This window comes from Girardinichthys multiradiatus, chromosome X (genome assembly GCF_021462225.1).
Source record: "Girardinichthys multiradiatus isolate DD_20200921_A chromosome X, DD_fGirMul_XY1, whole genome shotgun sequence".
In the NCBI taxonomy this organism is placed as follows: domain Eukaryota; kingdom Metazoa; phylum Chordata; class Actinopteri; order Cyprinodontiformes; family Goodeidae; genus Girardinichthys; species Girardinichthys multiradiatus.
Window position 1 is genome coordinate 27937725 of NC_061817.1, and position 27740 is coordinate 27965464.

Genomic DNA, 27740 nt, shown 5'->3' on the forward strand with positions numbered 1-27740 from the left:
TATTAGATGACAGAATCAGAGGGAATATGTTTTATTGCAGAGGTTTATCTTCTTGGCTGTGTACAACAACCAAAGGTATACTAGTACAAAACTGTACTTGGGACACAAAAATAGCTTCTTTTGTTAATAAATTATAAATGTTATTGTAACCTTTATGAGTAAACTTCTTAGTCTGCTTTAGGGAAAAGGGATTGTCAGTTAATTCTTCTCTCCTGTTGGACAGTGGACTCCTCATAGTCTCACCTGTTGCTCCTCCGTGTTGCTACGGCCGTGTTGCTACTGGTTGTCTGTAAACGCAGTGGTTTCAGTGTTCTGGGCTGCAGAGCAATGCAGTCTCTCTCCAGGGACTCACCTGTCAGCAGGTAAAACAATTTAGATATTTCTTCATGTTCAGAGAAAAATATGAGATAAACCATACCTAAATGTGTTAACTTTGACACTTGTTGGAGTATGGGTTTATTAACTTCTCCACCCTGTTTTATGTATTATTTCAACTGTTATGATGACTTTTCTACAGCCTACCTACTTCCTTGGCAGATCTGGCCTCTAACTGTCTGGTGTTACTACGGAAAGAAAACATTTTGCATCACAGCATTACTCTACCATCAGGTCTCTTTTAATTAAATATTTTACTCTTTAAACTTGTAATACTCGTAATATTTATATTACTGCATTACACATGTGAACATTGCCCAATCATTCTTCTGTGGTATTATCATGTCAAATAAGTCCATTCCAGTCTGACATGGAGCAGGTGGCTATTTTGATCTAGCATTTTACCAGCTTGGGTCAGAATGTTGTGATACCCTTTACCTGATGGAACCAGTTCAGAAAATTCATGTAAAGGGTGTGAGGGTGTTTTATTTCCAGTGTTCGGTGTTCCACCTTTCTGATCTCCTCACTATTCTCTGAAGCAGTATTCTATTCTATTATCATTAACACCCAGAGGTCGCTCACAGACAAGCCTCTCTCTTCATCTTTGAGCATGAAAGGTTTCCTAGTAGGTTTCCGGTGCTGTGCAAATGTGTGCAATCAGATTCTCTTCAGTCTCTTAAAGGATTGTGTTCACTTAATGATATTGTAAAGCAGGAACCTTTCCATTCAGATAGACAGGTGTCATTTACTGTTTATCTGATCAAGCCAAGAGTCTGGAATCACATACTGGTAAAATACATCATAAGCTCCAGTAGAAGAACCTGGATGAATTTATGCATATTCATTATATTATATAACAAGGTTGTTTATACTGCATTTAAAAAAAAAAAAGATTGCTAGCAGTTTTTATACGATCAGTATAACATCAAGTGATTCATGATGTTAAGGTACTTTTCCCCAAAGGGTCCTGCTGTGCTGAGACCAGCTCCACGGTTAGTGACAAAACCTGAATGATACAGTGTTTTTCGTACTTGGTTGTACTTCTGACTAAATAAAATAGTTTCTGTTGTTGTCTTTGCAGACACTCACTTTGTCCTCAGAACCTCAGGCCTCAGCGGAGCAAAAACAAAGCAGGACACTGAATCTGGCCCAGAACAGTATGTCAGCTGTGTCAATATTAGAATCAAATGGAGGTGTGGCCACTTTTCTACTTTTAATCAAAGCTGTATAAGATTTGCAGATCATTTTGTTTAATATTTTTGATGGGGAGATAAATGTCCTAATAAATGACCTTATTTAGGCTGCATCAGTGCTCTACAAACTCATGCAAATTCTTCAGTTATGACATTACAACTCCATTTAAAACCAAAGCGTCTTCACATTGCAGGCATCTTTAAATTAAATATTTATAGGCTTTTGGCCTATGGAAGCAAATCGTTACCATATTTCAAATGAAAAAGCATTTTCAGAAATGCTTTTTCATTTTAAGAATGTGGCTGCATTGTTTGACTCATAAATTAAATTAGTAATCAATAATCCTATTTGCATTTTTATTTTCTTCTTCAAGACTGCTCATTCTTTCACTTAATTAAAATGAAAAAGACATTTGAGATTTATTTTTCAAAATGTACCCCAACAAATAGATACCAAAATTCAATTTGAAATGTAAAATTTGAAAATGAAAAAGCATTTACAGAAATGCTTTTTCATTTTAAGAATGTGACTGCATTATTTGACCCATAAATAAAATTAGTAATCAATCATCCTATTTGCATTTGTATTTTCTTCTTCACAACTGCACATTTTATCCCATAATCAAAAAGAAAACAAAGCAGACATTGCTTTTTCGTTTTCGTGGTCTGCCCGCAAAGTACTGCCCAGAACTCGAAAACGAAAAAGCATTCCGAGCTGCGGGCGCAGCAGAGTGGCAGCTGATGCTGATTATCCGCAAACGGGATGTCATAGTTGTTATAGCCTGTTACCTTTAAATAATGATTTCATTATTGATTATTATTTAATAAACAGCTTTAGACCCATAACATAAGGTGATTGTATTTACTTGACATGGAAAATAAATAGCACTATGTGTATGTGTGACGTGTTGAAAGGATGACGAAGATTTATTGCACAAACAGACGGTTTATTATAGAGCACGAGCGGCTATTCTGAATTGTCACTCACAGAAAATTATAAATAAATGCTTAAAAACACGCTGGATGTCCCAGGCCATAAGGATGCCACAGCCTGCCACCGGAACTACCAGTTCTGCCTGCCACTGCCACAAATTGAGCTCGACCCTGCTGCAATTCAATCAATTTCTCGGCACGTTTGCAATGTAATGCAATGCAGACGTGCACAGCGCCCCCTACCGAACAAGATGGGTAGCTCGGTCAGCAGGGAGCTGAGGAAGAGCGGCTGCTGACGTCACTCTGCTGCGCCCGCAGCTCGGAATGCTTTTTCGTTTTCGAGTTCTGGGCAGTACTTTGCGGGCAGACCATGAAAACGAAAAAGCAATGTCTGCTTTGTTTTCTTTTTGATTATGGGATAAAATGGGCAGTTGTGAAGAAGAAAATACAAATGCAAATAGGATGATTGATTACTAATTTTATTTATGGGTCAAATAATGCAGCCACATTCTTAAAATGAAAAAGCATTTCTGTAAATGCTTTTTCATTTTCAAATTTTACATTTCAAATTGAATTTTGGTATCTATTTGCTGGGGTACATTTTGAAAAATAAATCTCAAATGTCTTTTTCATTTTAATTAAGTGAAAGAATGAGCAGTCTTGAAGAATAAAATTAAAATGCAAAGAGGATTATTGATTACTAATTTCATTTATGAGTCAAACAATGCAGCCACATTCTTAAAATGAAAAAGTATTTCTGAAAATGCTTTTTCATTTGAAATATGGTAACGATTTGCTTCCATATTTGGCAGGGACTCTCCGGGAAGTGATGTTGAAATACGATCTGCTCCAGGTGACCTTTGTAAACTGTACACAAATGTTATTTGCTTGTTAAGCTTTCCCAGCTGGAGATGGTGGAGCAGCTGCTGGGGGCAGACTGCCACCTTGTGGCGGGCAGAATGAGAGACCTGGACAATTCACAGAGGAAACACCTTACAGGAAGGCTTTCAGTATCAACAAGTAGGAGAGAAATGGAAGTGGCTTTTAAAATGCTGACTCAAAGTTTTACACCGAGTTTAGATTTCTGATTGTCACTTATCTTGTGTCCACAACAGATGACTTATGTTATCAGGGGCTATTGTCTCATCGTTGCACAATCAATTGCTTACCCAGAACACAAGCAGTAAAATTGTATGTATGTATAGATACACTCACCGGCCACTTTATTAGGTACACCTTGCTAGTACCGGGTTGGACCCTCTTTTGCCTTCAGAACTGCCTTAATCCTTCGTGGCATAGATTCAACAAGGTACTGGAAACATTCCTCAGAGAGTTTGGTCCATATTGACATGATAGCATCACACAGATGCTGCAGATTTGTCGGCTGCACATCCATGATGAGAATCTTCCGTTCCACCACATCCCAAAGGTGCTCTATTGGATTGAGATCTGGTGACTGTGGAGGCCATTTGAGTTCAGTGAACTCATTGTCATGTTCAAGAAACCAGTCTGAGATGATTCGTGCTTTATGACATGGCGCTTTATCCTGCTGGAAGTAACCATCAGAAAATGGGTACACTGTGGTCATAAAGGGATGGACATGGTCAGTAACATACTCATGTACTGATGCTCAATTGGTACTAAAGGACCCAAAGTGTGCCAAGAAAATATCCCCCACACCATTACACCACCAGCCTGAACCGTTGATACAAGGCAGGATGGATCCAGGCTTTCATGTTGCTGATGACAAGTTCTGACCCTACCATCTGAATGTTGCAGCATAAATCGAGACTCATCAGACCAGGCAACGTTTTTTCAATCTTCTATTGTCTAATTTTGGTGAGCCTGTGCGAATTGTAGCCTCATTTTCCTGTTCTAAGCTCACAGGAGTGGTACCCGGTGTGGTCTTCTGCTGCTGTAGCCCATCTGCCTCAAGGTTCAACGTGTTGTGTGTTCAGAGATGCTCTTCTGCATGCCTTGGTTGTAATGAGTGGTTATTTGAGTTACTGTTGCCTTTCTATCAGCTCAAACCAGTCTGGCCGTTCTCCTCTGACCTCTGGCATCAACAAGGCATTTGCGCCCACAGAACTGCTGCTCACTGGATATTTTCTCTTTTTCGGACCATTTTCTGTAAGCCCTAGAGATAATACTGCATGTAAATCCCAGTAGATCAGCAGTTTCTGAAATACTCAGACCAGCCCGTCTGGCACCAACAACCATGCCACATTCAAAGTCACTTAAATCACCTTTCTTCCCCATTCTGATGCTCGGTTTGAACTGGAGCAGATTGTCTTGACCATGTCAACATGCTTAAATGCATTGAGTTGCTGCCATGTGATTGGCTGATTAGAAATTTGCGTTAACGAGCAGTTGGACAGGTGTACCTAATATTGTGGCCGGTGAGTGGACCCCCAATGTATATATATATATATATGTGTATATCTCAATGTTATAAAGAATTCAGTTTCAAGTTTGAGATATCAAATTAATCTCTTTATGTTTTTAAATTACTCTTTAAAATTGACATTTTATGCTGACAAAATCAGTTTTTGCATTATTTAAGTGGTAAGAAAGTAAATTTTTTTTATATGTTTACATCCCTTTTTCTTTAGGTCAGTCAACATGATACCATGTTACCTGTTTGATGCCTTGTCTGATGAGTTCTTTGAAACTGCAGTGATTTAAATATTCTTTATACATATGATTTTTACCTTCCCTGCTTTGTCTGGACCCATAAAAATATCTATTTTTAGACAATCTTCATGTTATTCGAGTCACTTGTATTTTTCCTAGAAAAAAAAAAGTTCCATTCTGTGGGATTTTTAAGATCCTGAACTGGAAATTTCTCAGGACAAAAATATTCACACGATTCGGATGAAAAATTATTTTAATTCTCAAGATGATAAAAATAATTTGTGAACTCTGTAAACCATTGCATAACTGTAGTGTAACAATTTAACAAGTGTTAACAAACTAGTAATACACTACAGTAAATGTGATACACAATCTTCAATGTAAAAAAAAACCAAAACAAACATCTAGTATTCTAAGACTTGGACCTGCTTTTGTGTTCACAACACAAAAAATATCAATATACAAACAGAATAATTTCTACAAATATCAATAGATTTTCCTACATATCCATATAGCTTGTCACAAAGACGGGACATATTATAATCTATAAATAATGACTAAACTGAGATGCGGTTCTTAGATTTAACACATTCTTCATTAAAATTTCCATGTTACCCTGAAAAAAAGCATATTTCCTTAAATTATTCAATTCTGACAAATAGAAACTTGAAAACTTGCATTTTTAAAGTTCTAATATATTTTATTGAATAGCAGTTCACAACTAAATGCTACATCATAATCAATTAACTGTGCTTCAGAATATCTAGTCTATTAGTTGAATATCTAATTTTTAACAATACATTCATTAATTCTTGGGTTTTATGTTAAAATAACATGTTTTAAATTTCTAAAGTACATAAGTTCCATGTTTAGATTAATTTGACTTCCTACTAATAATTTTGCTTAATTTGAACAGCTCCATACATCACACTCATATAAATGTACAAGATTGCATAAATCTTCTGGCTCCATTTTCAAAAAGGTTAAGAAAATAATAATAATAAAAAAAGACACCACAAGTAACATTAACGCAACACACAACAAACTATTCCAATGTAGAGCAGAGCATCATGATACATGTATTAATATTCATTTACAAGTTTTCCTATTTGGTGCTTTTCATTAAAACAAAAATAAGACATTTTGGCGTCAAATAGCTCATTCAGAACAAATAATTCAGGTAAATTCAGTGGTTATGTATAGCTGGAGTTGTTGATTCTGTACGGCAAATACAGACAAAGATTGGCAAAGAAAATTAAATATTTAGTTTTATATCGTCAAACCGCTGAGTCACATTAGCTTAGCAATTTACCTTTCAGCTCACATGGCTTAAATGGTCAGGACTGTAAGCAATCACATTGTGGTTCTCAAAAATTACTGTAAGGCACTAAAATTTTGATTTTGATTCAGGTTTTTTTTTTCTTATGTCAAATCAACACTATGTGATTATTAAAAGGCACAGATTTATTTGAAACTAATTGGTCCATTAAGGAGATAAAATAAGGGCGGTGGGATGCACAAACACGAGCTGCACAAACCAAATGAGTAACTATTTATCTGAATTTATTTGACATTTTTTTAAGAAAACTTTAAATAGGCCTAGTGGATTTCTTGAAATACGGCAAATCGCCGAAGCGAATCAGTTAAACTTTTGTCTGTATTTGTCATTGATGCTTCACAATCATTTTCTGTCCTGGGAAAAAGTAAATTTGACCATCACTTCAAGAAATTAAAAACAAAAAAATATTAAGTTTTACACAGAAAGCACCTTACAGTCATTGTAGGCCTGCCATAACAATTACAATGCACACCTACCGATTTAGTAGCTATTTAGATAAAGCAAAGTCAAAGGAGATTTAATTAACACAGTACTGTAGTGAAGTTTATATGGCCACTTCAGAAGCACAAAGACCATTTACCAAGACATTTCTTCGCTGCAGACAACAATGAAACCAACACCAAGATTGAGCTTAAAGTCAGCCAGCCGAGAAAAATGTGGCATAAAACAAACAGATTTTGTAAGGATTGGACTCATTTCTGAACATCTGTGTATAAATGTGTAAGTAACCAAAGAATTTTATCTATTAAGGTACTAGGTGATTTACCTCTTTTAAGTATTTACTTTAACCAATTTAGCCTTTTTATAGAAGTAAAAAAAAAGGAGTAGTGGGTTAAAAAAAAGAAAGAAAAGAAACTAATACAAGTCTTTGGTAAAACCAAAAAACAACAGAGTCCATTAGACGTCTAAGCTAAACAAGTCTTGTTACCGACTTCTAGAAAATTTACATCATATTAAATCAACATTAAAGCAAAAATGCATCCAAAACAGAATTTCAGCTGTTCTTAAAAGGTTGGACCTCATCTCAGTTTCATCCAAATAACCTTTGTGCTTTCAACTTTGATTTAGAACGAGCTAATCTGGCCAAAGCCAGAGCATTATTCTGTTCAAGGGTTGGTTTTCCCCTTTACAGTGCACGCTATTCTGACAGCTACTAAAACACCACTTTGGTTTATTTTGACATTTTTACACGAGACATCTTTAGCATTGTTGGCTTCACAAACAAAACAAAATAGACCAAAGGACTCTGTGAATTAGCTGCACTGTACACCCTTATCCAGTACACAGATTTTAACAAAGCCAAAAAAAAACAAAACATGATAGAATTTAATCAATTAATAGAAAAAAAACCAAAAGAACCACAATCTATAGTAGTACATGTCAATGACATCATTTTATGTGACTTACAAAAGTACTACAACCGTTTTCTCAAATGGGTTTACAAATGAATAAGTCACTCAAAAAATGAAGATGCATAAGAGATTTTTTTATAGGTGATGAAATCTGAGTGGATGTACAACATTCAAACATCTATTCAAACATGTATAAGAAGAAACTACATTAATACCTTTTCGAGTAGCAGCGAAGCTTGCAGAAGTAATTAAGCCTTACTTACATTATTATAAGTCAGTACAAATATCCTGGCAGTGTCACACAGTGCAGACATTTTTAGTACTTTTTTATAGGTGGTAGCTATATCGCATAACATGCAATACTAGAAGTGTTTAGCCCGCTTTATATGCTGTAAGGTGATCATAAAAATGCTCAAATGCGATAAAGTTTATGATATTTTTCCTCTGAGTTGCTTAATTGTCATTTGTGAGAATGTAAACAATGCGTTATCCCATATCCATAAGTAGCAAAAGGTATACTTTGAGATACATGATTTTCTACTTAATTTAAAGCAAGAATAAAAAGTTTTTGTCTTTTTTTTTTTTTTTTACACAGTAGAAGGTCATTTCAGTTAGAGGAACTCAAGCACAAATCCTATGCAAAATCCACCCCATGATCAAACTATAAATTGTTCATGTACTGCAGAAATCTTTCAGAAAAACAAGTAACTCAACTGCTCAAAAAAAGCATTTTGCAAGTTTCCGTACAAATTCCATGCATCCTAAGTTTTGCATACTCCCAAATGTAAAAAATTGTAATACCTAATTTCAAAGAGTGAAGCTGCACCAATAGAGCACCACAACCAAGGAATGAGCTGCTGGCTGGTTAGGTTGGAGGAGAGTATGGAGGTTTGATTTTTTTTAGGTATGAAGTCAGGACACAGGCACTGACAGTTTAAGTTCGAAATGTTTTTTTTCACTCTGCAGAAATACTTACTGGAATTTGGCCAAAAACAATGGAATATATTCATATGCACATCTAGTCATACACATGTTGATACTTTTGCAAAGTTAAACACGCGGAAACCTGTGCTCAAGCTTCAACTACTCGTCTTGGTTTTGACAATTCTATACATAACCTTTTCAACTAAGACAAGGCACTTTAGAGTCAGAGGCTGATATGTTCTAGACAGAGTCAGAGGCTAGAGATTCCTACAAAAAGAAACAAAAAATATCACCACTTTAGGCCTATACCAAATACAATGCATGCTTTTCTACTGAACAGTTGTTGTTTTTTATTTCTACATAAAACTTACTGATTGAAAAACAGCCTTTAACATGTAGCATGTGCCTCACTGATATTACAGCTGCTGGTTATGCCTACAATGCAGTTCCCATTTGCACTTAATTGATTAAAATTTTATAAATCTGACTACAGTAGAAACTATTAAGTACTTTTCTATGAAGTCTTAATATGCAGAACCATGCTGTGATTTAACAATATGAAACAAGGAATATTCAAATGTTTCACAGTACACACAGAAGCTTCAGACATTAGCTTATGTAGAAAAACAAAGTATAAATCTAAAACAAGACAATAGAATACCTACAAAACAGCTTAAAGCAAACAACTACATACCCATTAATAAAGTCCCAGGTTAACAAAGTGCTCTTAATAAGAAATCAAACTTCTTTTGAAACTTGGTCAAAATAATGATGTTTGACTGGTTGCATATAAAAGGTATGGTTAAAAACATATTTATGGTTTTTTAAAACAGGGTTATTCGAAGAGGAACACTTTTAATCTTTGTCACGGCTTATTTAAATGTAGTACTAAAACACTACAGAATTTGTTTGATTTGTTTTCTTTTACTAGTGCAGAATAAAAATAATTTTATCATTCAAATGAAATACTTACTGTGGGTAAGCTGTGTACTTATGCCACGGTCATTTCAACATCAGTGCTTTGTTCTGTTAAATGGTAAATACGGGACTAATTAAGTGAAATATAACGGTGTCAGTCACGTTTAGATGCAGGAATATCTTTTTGCTCAACTCAATCCTAGGCTAACATTTATTAAATTTACACGTGTTCCTCTGTAGGTAAAGAAACATTAAGAGTTTTGCCCATTTTATGTTAGTTTCTGTGTAGAGATCACTATTTACCAGTTGGTTTTATTTTTTTTTCTTTTATAAAATAATTCTGATTACAAGAATGCACCAAACCAATTAAACACTTAAATTAGCTTTATACATGTTTCTAAAATATTCACTGAAAAGCTTCAGTTACAGTCCCTTCAAATATATATTCAGGGAGCTAAAATATTCTTCCACCTGTGAGAATGCTGCCAAAAATACTAAAAATCTATTCCCACCAACACAAACCCACACTGATGTGTGTTTGCTGGTTAAACTAGTTTGACCTCCATTGTGCATTCACTGTAAAATCTGTCAGGTTTGCGATTCACGATTGTGCTTTTATTTGCTTTAAGAAACCTCATAATTTGTAATTAGCCGAAACGCCGGCATAATGCATGTGTCTGGAGAAAAGACGTCCTGCTTAAAAGCATAGTCGTTTTAATCTAAATGCAATCTGGGAACTAAAATAACATTTACATAACGTGAGCAAAAACAAATGAATGCCATATATGTAACCTTAGTTATAATACTATTGGTTCTGTCAGTCAAACACCATTTTTATTTGAATATATTTCAACAACTACAAGAAAATTTGTTGTTTAGAAAATGTATTATCTATATTAGTAGTTTTCCAAAGGGCTAATTCTTTAAATAGTACCTTCAATTACAGTACATCACCACTTTAATATTTTTGTTCTACAATAAGGACATTCTGTTTTACTAGGCGCACAGGTCTCACATAGTACATAATGTTGGCAAGGTTGCAGAACAACGCAACGATCATGCTTTTGGCAAACTATACATTTCTTTGACTGAAGCTGATATATTACCTGTTGGGGGAAGAAAAGAACCGGGATCAGCTACAACTTAGGAAATTCCAACTCATGCAGACTTTAAAAAGAAGCATGCGTGATAACAGACGTGGATGTGTGGAACAACTGAATAAGCTGTTTTAAAACTATGCAGTTGCTACAAATGAAATGTGTGAGATCTAGGCTTTCTTACCCCATCTATAAGATCTAGGTCATTACATAGCTGACTCTGGATTGAGTGAAGCTTTGACAAGGGGAGCTGCTCCAGCTCTCCATAGCTACGGAGAAGAGGTGTTCCGGGGGTGCGGCAAAGCATATCAAAGTCCCGCTGGAGCTCCTTCAACTTGCGCTCCGTTTCTTCCCATTTCTGCTCTGCCAGCTGCCGCTCCGCCTCAGCGGTCTTCGCTTGTTCCTTTGCTTCGAGAGCATCCTTCTGACAAGCTTCACAGGCCTGGAACAGAGGTAGGTGTTTTGTTTGGAAACAAAAGAACCCTTTTTTTTTAAATGTCCTGATGAAAGTGAACTCCCCTTACTTGTTTAACCTGGTGCCAGGCCTCCTCCCATTGCTTGATCTTCCTCTTGGCTTCATCCAGCTCTCTAAAAAGACGTGCCACATCTGCACTGCTGGTTGTGGAGGTTAGGGTGCTAAAAACTGGGGATGGGCTTGGTGAAAAGCTGCCACTTACAAAGTCCCAAATGCTGTTTGCTCCTCCATTTAAGCCTAAATGCACAAAGCAAAAAGACTACGGTTAGGTTTTATCATTTAGGAAAGCCATTGCAACCTACGGAAGTTTCTAATATAATGAAATGTTTTTAAGTTCACTTGAGACAAAATATCTAATGCAACCAGCTTACCCAGAGAGTTCTGGGAGGAAGAGGTGGGCGTTCCCAGTAAGCTATGTTCTTGTTTGGCCAGCATGTTTGAAGGCTGATTTTGCTGGGAAACTGTCCCAGAAAGCAGAGACTGTGACAGGGACTGGGAAAGGGAGCTTAGTGGGGAGGTGGAAAGTGATGATGAGGAATTAAACGAGGACGAACGCGCCAGAGATCCTGGAATGTTGACAGGAGCAGATCCACCAAGCACCCTGTGACCTGAAGGAAAACGAAGAAGCAGAGAATTTACAGCCATTTGAGCCAACAACCGACAGACTGCTTATATAGACGCGCCTTACTTGCCAGTCCTATATTGCCCTCTAGCTCCTCTAATTCTTTTTCAAGAGAGGCAACGTTAATGTCACTAAACTTGAGATCCAACGCTGACCCTGATGGGGGAAACGACATAAATCTGACATTTTACAACAAAAAAACAGGAAGAGTTCTCAGCCTTTTTATCTATTAGTTGCACACGGACTTACCAATGACGGACTCCACTGTGTTGCTCCCTGGATAGAACGGAGTAGCTTTTGCATTCATTGTTGATAAGGTGGTGGGTGAAGAGCTATCTGAACCAACACTAGAGGCCAAGCTGGATGCTATGCTGGAGGTAAAGCTTGATGCCAAAGGGTTCCCAACAGAGAACATCGTGTTTTGTGTCTACAAGTCAAGCACAGATGTTATCATCATGTTCTTAAGTAGAACTGTTCTGTAAAACTGTTCAAAATATAGAAACTAATAGACGTACAAACCTGCTTTTCTTGGTCCATCGATTTGTGATCCATTTGCCCTTTGCTCTTAATCTACAAATGAACAAGAGACACAAAAGCAGCAAATTTCAGCAACAAAGAATGTCACTCACATATTTAGAGCTCATTAAGAGACATTGTAAAACTGAAGCAACAGGTTAAAAATATTTGTATCTCTTTATTCTGGCTTTTGTTAGTTTGTATCGTGAAACAGATAACAAATAATATTAACAACAATTCTTTTTTCTTTTTTTCTGCAGCTTACATTCTCATATAAATGAGTAAGTAGACCCTTTTAGCCAAATTTTATAACAAAACCAAGACTTTTCAGCTCTCACAGAAACAGAAATATCACCAACAACTACAGCTTTGATTGGAATTCAGAAATGCTCTGTGTTAGACTAAACAAAATCACCACTTCTTCTACTGATATTCTGAACCCAGAATGACCAACAAGCTATAATAGTCGAGATGAAATGGCATAAGTGATGAGATTAAAATGACAGGGGAAAGAAAATAATGCAAAATAAATTCCAGTTGTAAAAATTGGCAGAGTTTTATCCTTTCTAGATCTGAACAGAGCGATTCTGTGTACCTGATCCCCACGTTCAAAGCCGGGAGCTTTGGGATAGTTAGACGTCAGAGGTGAGACACGGGATGTGGCGGACTCTGAACATAAACTAGTATTAGTTAGGGGTATTGGCTTGCTGATGGACCCCACTGGGGATAACAAACTGTCGCTTCCTGAGCTTGGTGTTACAGTGGAGTTACTAGAACATGAAACCTGAGAAAGAGAAGCGCACATGACTTGAACAAAATAATGATCAAAAAAATAACAAATGAAATCAAAACTGCCATTTCAGATAGACTACAAAGTTGATGAAATGAAAATCTATAAAGACTGATAGAAAAACAGTGAAATGTCAAAGTAAAAGAAAAAGACATGTATGATAAATGTAAGAAAAACAAGGATAGCAAGTGCAGTAAACAACCTTAGTTGGGCTCTGGTCAATTTGCTATCATTGAACGGAAAAACAGAGAAAAACATACATGTCCTACTTGTCCGTTGCTACTGGTTGCGTTGGTGCTAAGGTTGGCTCCACTGTTCCACTCAGAGATTGGACACTCAGAAAACTGCTGGGAGCCCAGCTGGGACTGCGAACTTGAATGTATTGCTGAAAGCAATGAGTTCATGGTCTCCTCTGTAGAAGGAATTCCTACAAAGATTCAAATAAATTCATTCATCTAAACTTTCAGTGAAATACGCTTTAGCTCTTTTCACACATGGTTTGCAGCTTTTGTTTGGAAAAGAAGAAAACAAAGCCCCTCCTGGTGGAGCCTTAGTTTGCTTACAAATAGCTACTCAGAATCATAGTCAGCAAGGAGCAAGAGGTTTCACTCTTTTTTTCTCTTAATTTGGTTTTGTGGCTATCCCCGGTGCTGGAAAAGATGTTTATCGTGCACATCTTACAAACCCTACCTGGGATCAATAAGAGACCCATTTAAACACGTTAGGCTTACTTTAGAAGTGGCTAGTAGACATGAGTCACGGTGCCCTTCTCGTGGTGAGTTAAATACCACTGTACCACAGTTTTAACGCAATAACTTAAAACATATAATGAAAATAAATTATCTAACCGCTTTAATTTAAAGATTGCCAGATTTCCAACTGTGACTCTAAAGCAGCATTACCTTAATAAAAAAGGTGATTAGTGCTCCAGTAGTTTCCACAACTTGGCTGTCTGTGTTTTTTGTGAATGGGAATAATTCTACATAACCAAATTTGCCTGTTATGTTTATGGGAAAAGTGTAGTGGCCTTCTTTCAATCAGCTGAGCATAAGTGTGCAACACCAAGGGTGAAATGGACAGTAGTGTATTACTCTAAACTTTATACAGTCGGAAACAACTCTGATTACTTCACCGCTTTCTGTAGAACCTTATTAAAAAGGAGTTTAAACCACAGGAAATGTGGATGGTCTTAAAAAATGTAACTACTTAAAACCTTGGTATTTCTTGCAACTGGTAACTGGCCAATGCCTAGTGGCGAGTGGTGCAAATTAGAAGGTTCACTATTCCCATTTTAAAATGACCCAACAATTGTAGTTTTTTAACATTAGACTTACTTTCCACATGTGCAAATGCACAAAATGGTCCTCTGGGACAATAACCTGTTTGTCGTTTATCATTGCATTTAGTGGATTTGTAGATCTGAAACAAAGAAAAACCAATCATATGTTAACACTATGCAACACTTAAACACCTTTGATTAGAAGAGACAAAAATCTAAACTGTGTGTCACAAACTTGGTTTAAGAACGATTTCTGACAGAATTTAACCTTAAAATCTTCATTTCACTAATATTTTAATGAAATAAATAATTTTCTAGTGATTGCTTTAAAACACATCTCACTCACCTCTGGGTGAAACTGCTGTTCAGTACGAGAGTGACAATACTGGCAACTGTCTCCACTGTCACACTTTGATGGCTCACCCCATTCGTCACCATGTTTCACATTAGGGCAAGGAGTTGACCTGCATGCAGTCAATACCTTTAACATGCTAATGCAGGGACACACCATAATATTTTCCTTAGTACTAAACAATAGCTCACCTGTACTTGAACTTCCGTGGATTTCGCCTTCGATCCCTGCTGTTGTGGTAGTGGGGACACGCGTAGCCCTGTCTGCATAATCTTGGCGGTTTAGTACACTGATCTGTTTTATAATTGGCTAACACGAAGTTGGTGTCTGCAAAATGAGAAAAAATACCTTTTAATGTCATATTTCTTCCTTTCGTTTTGCAAAAATAGCAACAAGTTTGCTTCTTTACAACTAAAGTGTTCCTTGAATGCAAACCTTGCTCCATTTAAGAGGTGAATACTCACCTTTCCACCGGGGATCTTCAGTCAGAGTTTTCTCAATCATAGCTTGGCTGGCGAGTACACCAGGTTGCAAGTCTGGGATACCTTCCCCAGATCCCAACTGGCCATTCTGGAGGGCCTCTTGTGCTTGTATTTCTCTATGAACATAGAAAAAATAAAATTATTTCACTCATTTCTTAAGAAAAAAAGAACTAAAAATAACCCATACACAAGTAAACTGTGAAGGGAAATGATGTTAAAAAACTGGGCTTCTTTTTTGTCTTAAAAATCTTTGCAATGACCTTTAATATTATTCTGTGTCCTCACTCTTAAAAGTGTATAAAATGGGGTTTCTTCCCCATTTGCTTTGCACGTTACCTGATATCATAGACTGGAGGTCGGAGATCATGTGGCCCGTGAGCAAAAGCACAGTGGAGGCCATTCTTCACACAATGCCCTCGAGCGTCAGTCTCATGGATACAAGTGCCAGTCTTGTAATATCGTAGATGGTACTTGCGCTCTGTGTCACCAGTGGTGCGGTGTAAATACGGGCAACTAAGAAAACAAGCACACAGAAAATGCAGATATCTAATCAAATTTGATTTCAAATATAGCAGGTTTGAAGATTACATCATCACCATATTTGAAGGGCAAAAAATAAGCCTGCAACTTTAGGAAAGCCTAATCTATGGGTCGTTTTAAAACGCACAGAGATTACACGTCTTCATAAAAGCAATAACTTATTCTACCTGCATACCTTTTTACAGAAAACCCTTTAATGCTTTAAGAAATGTGTGACCAGCAAGCCTCTTGAATAAACCAAATTTTCTTTTCATGAGCTATAGTTGCTATAGCAACACACAAGGTCATACAAAAATAGCTTTTATTACAGAGGAGGAACTGTGAGGTTTGCAGTATACTATACATGTTTCATTAGTCTAGAAAATTGTTAAGCATTCAGTTAATTAAACTGTTATTACTGTTAATTAGCTGTCACGGAGCAAAGCTGCATTAATTGGAGAGGCACTGTCAGCCCTTTTTTTATTTATTCTAATATGTATTTTTAATTAATTAAAATTTATTTTTAATCAGACAGTAAAACATTTTCAACACCCTTAAAAAAAGTTTTTGGCAAATGGCAAAAAAAAATAAATATATACGGAAATGTATGGAGATAAACATACAACTTACTCTAAACATTGTGAGAATCTAGTACTTTTAAAGATGTCACGTTTTGAGAAAAATACCATCACCTTTGGTTTAAAAACAATATAAAAGCTGCATAAATGTAAGCTAGAAAAGAAGAGCCAGCTAGTCAAACAAGGAGCCAATCAGAAGAAAATATAAACCAGTCATGCAACATAAAGGATAAATTCATCAATTTTACATTGTGGGCAATGTTGATGAATGCAGCAAATATATGTAGGAACGCCACTATAGATGGATTTAATGTCACTTCACTTCCTTATAAAAAGACACACCTCCTTTTTTTTGTGTTTGTGTGTGTGTGTGTGTGTGTGTGGGTGGGGGGGGACACTACAGTTTGATTAAGACTCAATGCAACTGCTGGGCAGCTCAGTGCAATAAAAGCTTGAAATAATCAAACAATAATAATCGAACACCTAAAACTTACTGTTTTAGGTGTTCGATTATCATACTTTCCATCATAAGGTCTGCTTTAAAGGGGGTGTGGCAGATTCACAATGACTGGATGTCTGAGACCTTCAAAATTCAGACAAAAACAGCTTGATCCTCCTAAAGAATGTCTAAACTAATTCACTAATTCGCTAATTCTGTTCATGTTTTTAAGTGCCTGTACAACAAAAACACACACGTATTTTTTTTAGCTCGAGCAAAACTTAGGATGCAAAACGTGTTCAGATCAAGGCACTTTTAATTAATATTATATTTATTTGCCCAGGAAACTAACAGCAATTAAAATATTCCCTTGTGCATTAATCATTACAATGCTATCAAATAACAGAGGATTTGACTAAAATACCTTATAACACATTACGATAACTTGACACATGACACAGAGTTTTTATTTAGTACCTGCATATGCATAATCAATAGAAAAGCATCTGTTTTGTCCTAATTTGCAAAAACGGAGGTTGTTTCAGACATGGTAAAACTAGGCATATTACATTCAGCAATTGGTTTACACTTTTGGCTTTGCCATTCCTTTAAAATAAGCCTTTCAATTGCTATTGTGGGAGAATGACCCATGATTACATAAAGTGAATAGAAAATCTTTTTGTATCATTGTAAATAATATATACAATTAATTATTTGGAGGAAACCCAGAACATCATGCGTTAACTTTTTTTCTGTTTGCAATATAACATAATCTTATTGCTAAAAGTTTTGTTCTCACAAAACTGTATTTCATTTACCCAAAACAGAGTAGAATTTTTTTAAATCATCCAACCAGTCTGTTACAGTACCTGCTGAAATGATACATAAGCCCATCCTTAATTAGTCTTCACAGAGTCCAGATTCCATTAAAAGTTAAACATATCTGAATTTAAAAATGAAACTATAACATTTAGTTTAAAAAAATTATTTAAGGAGAAAGTAGTTCTGTTTAAAGGTGTTTTGGAAAAGAGTTCTCAGTCACTGTCTTAAATAGGAAAAATATGAAGTTATACAGTAAGGAACATCACCTTAAACAACATTCATTCCTCTAAAAACATTTATTAAATATCATTAATTGAAAGTTCCATGGCAAAATCTTTTTTTTTTTTTTTTTTTGTATTTCCGTGACTTTGGGTCGCAATGTTTCAAAGATTTCATTGTTTCAATGTGTAAGAACATGCATTACACCAGATATTCTTCATTTTCTACCTACATATATCATATTCATATCAAAATAACGTTTTTATAATGCCCTTTCAGAAGAAATTGTTTGTTTTAACATCCACCTGAGCTGAAAACTTTAATAACCTACCTTGTAAAACTCACTCTTTGAAGCAACAAATAGAAGCTATGACCACAGAATAAATCCACCAAATGATTGAAATTCTTAATTTATCGATGATATGATTAAAAACGATTGTTGTTCCAAACATGTCACTCACCCTGCAACGTGCTTGTTTATGGTAACGGGTACTTACTCATCTCCATCGGGGCAGATCCCTGTGGTCTCGTCGTATTTCGTGCAGTACACGTCGGGGCTGTAGTTAAAGGTCCCGTCTCTTCTTCTGATGGGTCGCCTTCGTCGCTGGTTCAGAAAATGCCAGTGAAAGCAAGTAAAGGGTCTGTGCTGCGTACACTTGTGCTGGAGGAACAAGGGACACTGTTCCGTCCTGAACTCCTTCAAGTATCTGCAACAGCGAGAGGAACAAAAAAACAACGCGGCGTCGTGAGCCGAGCTTAAAAACGGCTTCCCGGTAAATCCCGAGCGGACAAAAGCAAAAGGGAAAGGACAGAGATGCGTCGTGTTGTAAAATACTACTATAGAGTATGTTGGGTCGTCAACGTTGGCTCCGCTATTCCGAACGATAACTACGCATCCTTTTTCACGTAACAGTTGTTCACAACATCCAAGCGTACGTCTATAACTGTGCGTAGAAAGAAGGAACTTAAAATAAGGCCGAGCTATTTACAAGCAGAATGGTTAGCGAGTTCCTTGCTAATCACTTAGGGAACCAAGAAGTCTGTATAATGTTAAATACACGATTCAAAATCATTCCACATTGTTGTGGAACAAATGCCAACGACCCGACAACGGACTGTTAGGCAGCAAGGCGAAAGAAGACGTCCGTCTTCTCTGCCTTGGCGCTAGTGTTGTTAGCAGTCGTTGTTTGCCATGTAACGTAAGGCAGTCACAAAGCCAGGAAAAGCACCATGTTTTTAACGCACACACGAGAGTTGAGAAATACTAGACGTGCAAACGCATAAAGGTGCATGCTCAACTGGCATTTTTGTCAACAATTAATTTTCCTAATACTTCGTTGCAGCGTTACTCACGTATAGTGGGTAGGTTTCTCGGTTTGAGGAGACGCATTGGCCGCCGTTTTCGAAACCGACGGCATTTTCAGTCAAAACAATGAATTGCGCATGCGCTCGGATCTGTTGCTCGTCTGCAGGCACGTCCGCCTGCACGACAACATTCTGCAAACGGCCATACTATGGATGTTAGGGAACGTAGAAAAACATTAAAAAGCTGCCTACTTTTTTATTACCACGGAATGATGGGGAAATTAATATAAATGTATAGAAAAATTGTTTAGGATTAAGACAAGATTAAAATGGAGATACTGAGCGGAAAACTCAAAAATGAGAAGAATATTTGAGATGATCATATCATTGATATTTAATCAAACCAAATTTTGTGTTGCATGTGTGATGCCAGATACATAAAGTTTCATATAGCTTCTTGATTTTACCTTTCATATTGGATGGGACATTTAGTTGAAAATTATTTTTATTTGGAAATGACTCTTCTACCTGGTTAGTTAACCTAATAAGTCATATGAGAAAATGTAAAGTTAGTTTGTTTCAAAAGTGCTTTTAAGAACAATTTTTATTTTATTTTTTTGTCTCTAAGGACAACAATATTTTGAAAAGAAAACATAATTTTCTTTATAAAACGTTACTCAGTTTTACTCTCAACAACTTTTTTGAGAGTGGAAATATTTAAAAAAACTTTATTTATTCATTTATTTATTTCTAGAACACTGGTTAGGTTATCTAAATTAGTTGCCAACTATTACATTTTAAGTATTTATTGTAAAAGCACATGACCTCATAAATTTTCATGTCTATATTGTTATTTTTCAGTTTATCACATAACATTTTTCGATTGGACTCCAAAGTATTGTACAACTTAATTAGAAAATGAATAATAATAAAAAGTTTTATATCCTACATTAAAGGGCTGCATGGTGACACAGTTGGCAGCACTTCTGCCTCGCAGCAAGAAGGTCTGGGGTTCCAATCCCAATCTGGGGTTTCTCTGTTTGGAGTTTGCATGTTCTCCCTGTGCATGTGTAGGTATTCACCAGGTACTCCTACACTCCAAACACATCAGATTATGGTTAGATTATTTGGTTGCTCTAAATTGCCTTTAAGTATGATGGTGCTAGAGAATCACACCTAATCACATCCTAAATTAAGGATTTAATTTTACAGTGACATATTCATGGATGGATGTTACTTTGTGTTTGCAGGGATCCTTCTTGCAGTCTCACACTATATTGTCAATATATCCAACGTTACTTCATATTTGGGATATACACATACACAGTCCATTCAATGTATTTAGTTCTTTATCCCGAATTAATCCTGAATAAATCATTTAAATTTGTATTCGGATTGCTTCTATTTATTTATTCTTTTGCAATTCTGTTGCAATGTTTAAGTTATTCCCATAAATAGAAAGTAAGCAATCACAGCAGGACTGAATGTAAAAAAAAAAAAAAACCTTCATAAGCTGTAGAGTACTAAAAAATCAAATCTTTTTTAGTCTTCTGCCTTTTAGTAGACACCAGAGAACATTAGGCCAAAATTGACCGGTATTTGGAACTATTCATACTTCCATCCACCTTGACAAAAATAAAACAAATTTTAACCTGAAGAAAAGTAGTCCCAGAGCTCGATGCTGCCACCACCCATCAAGAATACATTAGGTTGCTGTCACATGTGAAACACAACCAGAACTTGTAGGAAATTACTGCAGCCACCTTAATACCACCTTTTTAACACATGGATGAGGCACAAATTTCTACAGCTAAACAGCTTCAAGACCGAAGCCATCTTAGTCGGCACTCCACATCAGGTTCGGTCATCTGACATCACCAGCATCACCTTCTCAGGTATTTCTCAAGATATTTCATTTTCCACATTAGTCACCAGCCTGGGTGTTAAAATAGACTCTGTCTCACTCAGGATTGAGCGTAAGATTTCCCTCCTTACGCACCAGGGCATCCATGGTGAAGATACCCCCCTATTTCAAGGATCTCCTCACCCCATTTACCTCCACACGAACCGTCCGTTCTGCATCAGGGTATCTCCTGAAACTTCCCAGGACAAAGCTTTGTACAATGGGAGATCAACCTTTCTGTTCAGCTGCTCCCAGTCTGTGGAGTGCTCTCCCTGATCACCTGACACCACAGACTATGGATGATTTTAAACATGGCCTTAAAACCACCTTTTTAGGAAAGCTTTTGATTGAACTCTTGCTCATTTCCTTTTGCCTCATCTTGTTTCTATGTTCTCTTTGTCATTTTTTAGCATTTATTTTATCATGTAGCATTTTGAGATTTGCTTAAAAATAAAGTGCATTACAAATAAGAATGCTTTCATAGTGCCATGGTGTTAAATGCTGTGGAATTTTTTCTGTACTCATCTGACTGAAACCTTTGTACACTGATACAATTTTTTACTTTTGTAAACTCTCTGTAAACTATGGCTTCAAAAAAAGGCTGAAAGAGAGCAAATGTCAAACAAGTCCTCTCAGGACAGCTGGACTTTATTCCTGGTTCACCTGAATCAATATAATTGATGCCAGGTAGTCATAATGACTGAATGGTGAACTTAAATCAAAAAAGCATTGGTCTAAGGGTGAGTACATTTATGCAAAACGGTTATTGCAGGTTCTTATCTTTGATGATTTTTCTTTGTTGAATGTTTGTTTTTCAATTGAATTTAGCAGCATATGTATGTCACATGCCATGTGTGAAAAAACCTGAAAAATAATTTATCAATATCAACTTTTTTTGTATCATAAAAACAAGGTATTTTAGATGAGTCCAAAGGGTGTATATTAGAAAAAAATTAAGAGTGATGATTTGTCTCCTCCTCCTCCAAACTTCTGATTTCTGTTTTCCCTCTGAATCTGGAAGGCTAATCTGTCCAGCACTTCTTCTTCTGAGTGACTTAAATATACAAATGCAATTATGTGTCTAATCTATTATTCAGTTTTTGAAGTCCACTGAGTTCACATTCTTGCAATCATACATAAGCCCTGGCTTACCCTGTTGTAATTACTTTGACAAACCCCATCCAAGCTCAGTTTACAGTTCAACAATGTCCAGCACTTTTTTATACACCAGACAAACATCTAAAGGTGACCTTTATCTATAAAACAATATTAAGGTGTATATTTAAATCAGCTCAATGCAGAATATTCTGAAAACAATCTGAAAACATTTAATAGACATTATCTGCTTTAAGTCTTGAGTGACTAAAATAAAAACTAAAAGCATTTTTGTTTATTCAGTTTTGCTACAGCATCATCCAGAGGAGGTATGGCAGAGGGAAAGTCACACCCTTTTTTATTCCTGTGACGTCAGCCACCACAAACCCTTTAACCTTGCTCAGTAGTCTCAGCTGTTCACAGATTCCACAGTCAAGCTCTTCTCACAACCTGTCAGACAACAATGTTTTTAAGTGTGCAAATCCGTGTGTATGGTTGATGCGAAGGTGTTATTTTGCCTCTCCTCAGACACTGAACACGTGAACACAGAGGGTCCTGTTAATATTAATGACCTTTACAGCCTGCTTTGCATTATTTGTTGAATGACTTCTTGCTTAGATGCCCTCAGTGGCACCTACCATGGGCTTTAAATGTGGTTTAATATGAGCAAATGTCGGTTACACAAATCCATTTTTGAAAATCTTAATAAAATAAAAGAGAAACATTTCATGATCTAATTAAGGTAGTAAAATTGTTTTGTGTCAGAAAGATTTACAATAATAATCACCATTAGTCTCATGCACTGCAGTGAGTTTTGCAATTTTGTAATCACTGAAAGAATCCTGTTCACGGCGTTCCCAGGACACTTACAGCTGGAATAACAGTTTGTGGGTTGGACTACTGTTTTTTTTCCCAGTAACAGAAAAAAATATATAAACAACAAAGTATTTTTTTTCCCCCTTATTATTGCATTGTAGATACACTACATACTACTATTAAATTATAGAAAGCGGTAAAGGAAAAAAAGAACATTTACTTATTTTACAAAATAAAGATACTTTGCTTTTTCTAGACCTTGCAGCTTCAAAGGAACTTCTGAGCTTGTGGGAGGGTATGTCTGAAAACACGCTTCCTACCAGTAAGCAAAGTGCTCTGCAGCCAGCATTTGAAGAGTTTTTAATACATGATAGCAGGATCAGAGCAGTCCAAAACTGCTCAACTTACCCAAAGATATTACAGCAGTTCAAGTTGTTTTATTTTCGGTATAAGAAGAAAAGAAAAAGAATAGATTCAGTTCATAAATAGACATAACAGGGACATTGGTCACAAATGTGCAAATAAATTATAAAATAAATGCTAACAGTGCTTATCAAAAACTTACTGAATGCTGATCCTTTTTTTAAATGCATTATTACAGAATAAAGCAGCTCCATGTTGCCAGCACTGACGAATATGGTCTTTATCTCCCCACGCAAAACAACACTGGCATCTTCTGACCACCCTTGACCTCAAAAGATCTGACAAAACAGATCAACATCCAGCTTTTAATCACTTGCAAAAATTCCAACATTTTCTGCAATATGTTTAAACATGTTTAAGTTTAAGGCCACAGAAAAAGGAACCAATATGGTCAAAATTTATTAAGTGCCTCAAGGGTTAAGTTATCTTAAAACAAGACTGTGATAAAAATTTTCTTATGTCCATAAATAGTAATAAAAGTAAAAGTGATGACTGGCATTATATACAAAACATAGTGTTTTTAAGATGTTTGGCCTGATACTTCTGGAAAAGGAACAAGGATATGAACATTTAGCATCCTTCATGCTTTGACTCAATCTGATGACATCTTCTGCTAAACAAAGCAGAGTTAGAGCATTGTGTTATACAGATGCATAGAAAATACAGACTATTTGCTGTGTCCTTGACTGTTCTGCATTTGCAAAGCCATGTACTCATTATTCATGAATAATGTGGATGGTGCACCCTTGTGAGCTTCTTGATAAAGGCCATTTTTACTTTTCTTTTTGGAAAGGATCTGTGATTTTTGTAATTGAAATGACCCTTTTAGCTCCAGTAGCTGAAATAGATAACCTGATTAGATTCAGTGTGATGGAGCACTTCCTCTATGAGATGGCTTTGGCTTTAAAGGAGCATTTGATTTCTTACAGGTGATCCTTTTAGCCAAGAAAATAAATACTTAAATATTCTCACAACCTATCTTCTCAAGAACACACAAATAAACTTGTCTTTTTATACCTATTTGAGGGTTTTGTTTGTTCATAAAACGAGCAAATAATCGGAGGCGCAACCGAACGAAGCTGAATGACCCTAAAAACAAATTAATATCTAACTTGAACATGAAAAACTTTATGGGGTAAGTTTTCTAAAAGCTGTTCTACTTATTGCAGTCACACCTCTGAAACTTTGCCCCTGACCGGGAGGTGTAAATCAATGCCATGGTGGCAGAAGCGATTCACTACTGACCAGCCGGCTTTCTGCTTGACAAAGAGACGCAGCTTGTCCCTGAAAGTTTCCCCCAGAAAGCTGTAGATGATGGGGTTAAGACAGCTGTTGGAGAATGCTGCCAGGTTAACAATGTGCCCTGTGAGCGGGTAGTCATGCCATAGGGTGGTAGCAGTCTTCTTTGATGGGTTGGTTGTGCCCTGGAGCAGCTGGATGCTTATGAAAACATTTTCCGGCAGCCAGCAGATGAAGAACACCAGAACCACCACCACGATCATGCGGAGGGCTTTCTGACGCCTGGGCCACAACCCACGGTGCTTCTGGGCCCTCATGAGGATTCGAACAATCAGGGAGTAACATATACCAATGATGGAGAAGGGGACCAAAAAACCGATGGTCACCTCCAACCACTGAATTTCAACGACGTTAGCGAAGCAGAAGTGCACCTCACCCCTGTGTTGGGTCTGTACTATAGTGAAGGGTAGGAGGGTGGCCAGGATGGAGGCCATCCAGATGAGGCCACAGCTCAGCTTGGCATGCTGCATAGTCCTTAACGGGCAGCTGCTCATGGAGCTGGCCAAGGCGATGTATCTGTCGAAGCTCATCCACGTCAGGAAGAAGATGCTGCTATGCATGTTGATCTGCAGGAAGAGGGACATGAAGGTGCAGAGGATGGCGTAGTCGTAGTACCTTTCATTCAGGTTGAAAACCTCAATGAGTGAATCTGCCACGAGGATGAGGTCGGCCACAGCCAAATTCACAAAGTAGAGATCAGGAATGGTCATCTTCTCTCTGTGGGTCAGGTTTACCACCAAGATTAGGATGTTCCCGATAAATCCAATAGGAAAAAGAAGGATAGTGTACAGGCAGGAGAGAAAGAGGCCGATAATGTAAAACTGGTACTTTTCAGAGATTTCACTTGTAGTGCTGTTTCTGAATGAAGTGTTCAGTTCTTCTGTAGTGTTATTATATATCCAGATCAAAACGGATGACCTCCCTTCCATGCTGATTTTGGTCAACCTGTTTTAAATCATAAGCCACATGTAAGTCACATCCAGCAGCTACATCATTACACCACACCAGTTCCCAGTTTTCTCTCCTTGAAGGGAAATTCATCTATGCTGTGTTGACATACTGGCAGAAGTCAAGTTAGTAAAACATTTATGGGATGTTTGATCCCATATTGACATCAAGTTTCATCTGCAAGTAAATGTTTGATGAAAAACAGAAGCACTTCCATGTCTTGAAATCAGCTTTGATCTTTGGATGAGGCGCATCATTCTGGTTGTTGAACATGTGATCCGGAGATTAGAAACTGGCTTTTTTTCTTCTCTTTTGAATCATTTAATTGGAGTGCTGCTTTGTCCTTTCAAATACACATGGTATTCTTATTCAACGAAAAAAGCCTTGAGATGCTATTGCTGTAACACCTGAGCTGTGGAAACAATACCAGAAGGAAAGTAATTAAAGGACAAAACCTTAAAAATCAGCAGTTATAAAGCATTGAATGGAATATTTATTATTATTCAACATAAAAAAAAAAAAAAAAAAGTTAATCAGAATTGGTTTGATGGCAGCCTTGATATGGTAAAAAAAAAAAGGTAATGTGCAACTCTATAAACAGATTAACATTCATGTTTTGGACTTAAACAGATGCATTGAAATCCTGCTTTAAAATCCACAGACAGTTCAAGCCCCCTCCAACCTGTCTGTGCAGACTTGATGACCATTCATTTGTAGATTGAATGAAAACAAAACGTATATTTACTTTTAATAATCCTTGCTCCTTGAGATCAGCATTCAACACATGCACACACACAGTTTAAATCAAATCAGTTGTCTATTGAAAATTACACTGGATCATCTTTAGGCCCAAAATCGCAGACTCTTCCCATAATACCATCCTCTGTTTGGTAAACATGACCTTTGATATTTACAGTCTTCTGGGATTTATTTACTCCTCACGGCAGTAATTTAAGAACGGAACAATAAATAAAAGCATGAATTGGTTGAAAGTCGTAGGAAATAAAATATTTATTTAGCTAATTTTTCAAATTCTCGGTGGAAATCTTTTAAAAACTCAATAATAAAATGTGCACTTTATATGATTTTCTCTTGTTGGTCAGGTACAAACAATACAGACCCCACATAACCTATAAAAAACAAGATTCTAAACTTCTATATTATTAGAATGACTTCGACATCTATTTCTAACACAAATACTCTAATAACACTTTGTAAGGAAAGTTTTCTTTGTAATTTTAAATTGTTTCCCACCAAGAGAAAGCCAAGAATTACATAAAGGCTCTGAGATAAACTGCAATTAAGTACTTCAGAGATGTATTAAAGAAAATGAGAGCTTGATGATGAAATAATCTAAAACTTGAGTGACCAGTACTCTCAAGACAGAAAAAAAACTCCATCTATATTCAGTGCATAAGTATTCACAGAGGATTTAAATATGAGACTGTTAATAACCGGACTTACTTTGTATTTGTGATGTATTGCTTCCCCATGCTTGTCCAGTGCAAAGTCAGAAAGCCAGAGATTTGGAAATCCCACAGGCTTCTCTTCTGCACCATCTACCGTTTGGCCCAGCCCTGTCTGGGGATGAGAGGAGGGCGGAGAGAGGCGGGAAAGCAGGAGATGATCTGACTTCCATGTTTTGCCATCATGCTTCATCAGATTCGCTGCCTGCTTACGTCTGTTTGTGATTTTACTGTCTCATCACAGAGGTTGGACAGAGAAAAGCACAAATCTTAAAACTCAGCCTGCTGATTATAACACAATATGAAATCTGATCAGTATGTAGGTGCTATGGGAGATTTCCTTTGAAGGTTGTTGTGGCAACCACTTACATTTTTTGTTGTATTTGTTCACCTGGGTAGCCCAGCTTTTAGTGTAAAGGCCATGCAAACACACACCTCATGACCTTGTTTTTGCGGCCATATGCTAGAATGATAAATCAAATGTTGACATGATGTACATCATTGTACACTGATGGAAAATTAATATTTAATGTTTATTTAAATATGATGTTAGGTGCAACAATTATGTTTAGATTGAGGGAAAGACTGTGAGCGTTCACCCGCAATCAGTGCAAAATATAGCAGGCT

General features: G+C 36.7%; 2 protein-coding genes across 4 annotated transcripts; both read right to left on the minus strand.

Annotated features, from left to right (window-relative positions):
* Window positions 1-251: 251 nt before the first annotated feature.
* On the minus strand, window positions 252-19365 carry LOC124862829 (putative E3 ubiquitin-protein ligase UNKL). Of its 3 annotated transcripts, none has more exons than XM_047356980.1 (16): window positions 19212-19365; window positions 18356-18565; window positions 15618-15794; window positions 15264-15397; window positions 14991-15126; window positions 14794-14911; window positions 14503-14587; window positions 13429-13595; window positions 12974-13162; window positions 12382-12432; window positions 12112-12289; window positions 11929-12018; window positions 11612-11848; window positions 11290-11477; window positions 10950-11207; window positions 252-352 (listed from the first exon to the last, which is right to left on the minus strand). In XM_047356980.1, the coding sequence occupies exons 1-16, from the start codon at window positions 19274-19276 to the stop codon at window positions 305-307; spliced, it is 2331 nt and encodes a 776-aa protein (XP_047212936.1). In that variant the 5' UTR covers window positions 19277-19365; the 3' UTR covers window positions 252-304. The 3 variants fall into 3 exon arrangements, with proteins under 3 accessions (XP_047212936.1, XP_047212935.1, XP_047212937.1); XM_047356979.1 differs by lacking the exon at window positions 252-352 and adding an exon at window positions 5371-10774; XM_047356981.1 differs by lacking the exons at window positions 252-352; window positions 12974-13162 and adding an exon at window positions 5371-10774.
* A 3998-nt stretch (window positions 19366-23363) lies between these two features.
* LOC124863399 (G-protein coupled estrogen receptor 1) lies at window positions 23364-27248 on the minus strand. Its single transcript, XM_047357760.1, has 2 exons — window positions 27112-27248; window positions 23364-26059 (listed from the first exon to the last, which is right to left on the minus strand). Exon 2 carries the CDS (start codon window positions 25626-25628, stop codon window positions 24570-24572), a length of 1059 nt encoding a protein of 352 aa, XP_047213716.1. The 5' UTR covers window positions 25629-26059; window positions 27112-27248; the 3' UTR covers window positions 23364-24569.
* Between the last annotated feature and the right edge of the window lie 492 nt (window positions 27249-27740).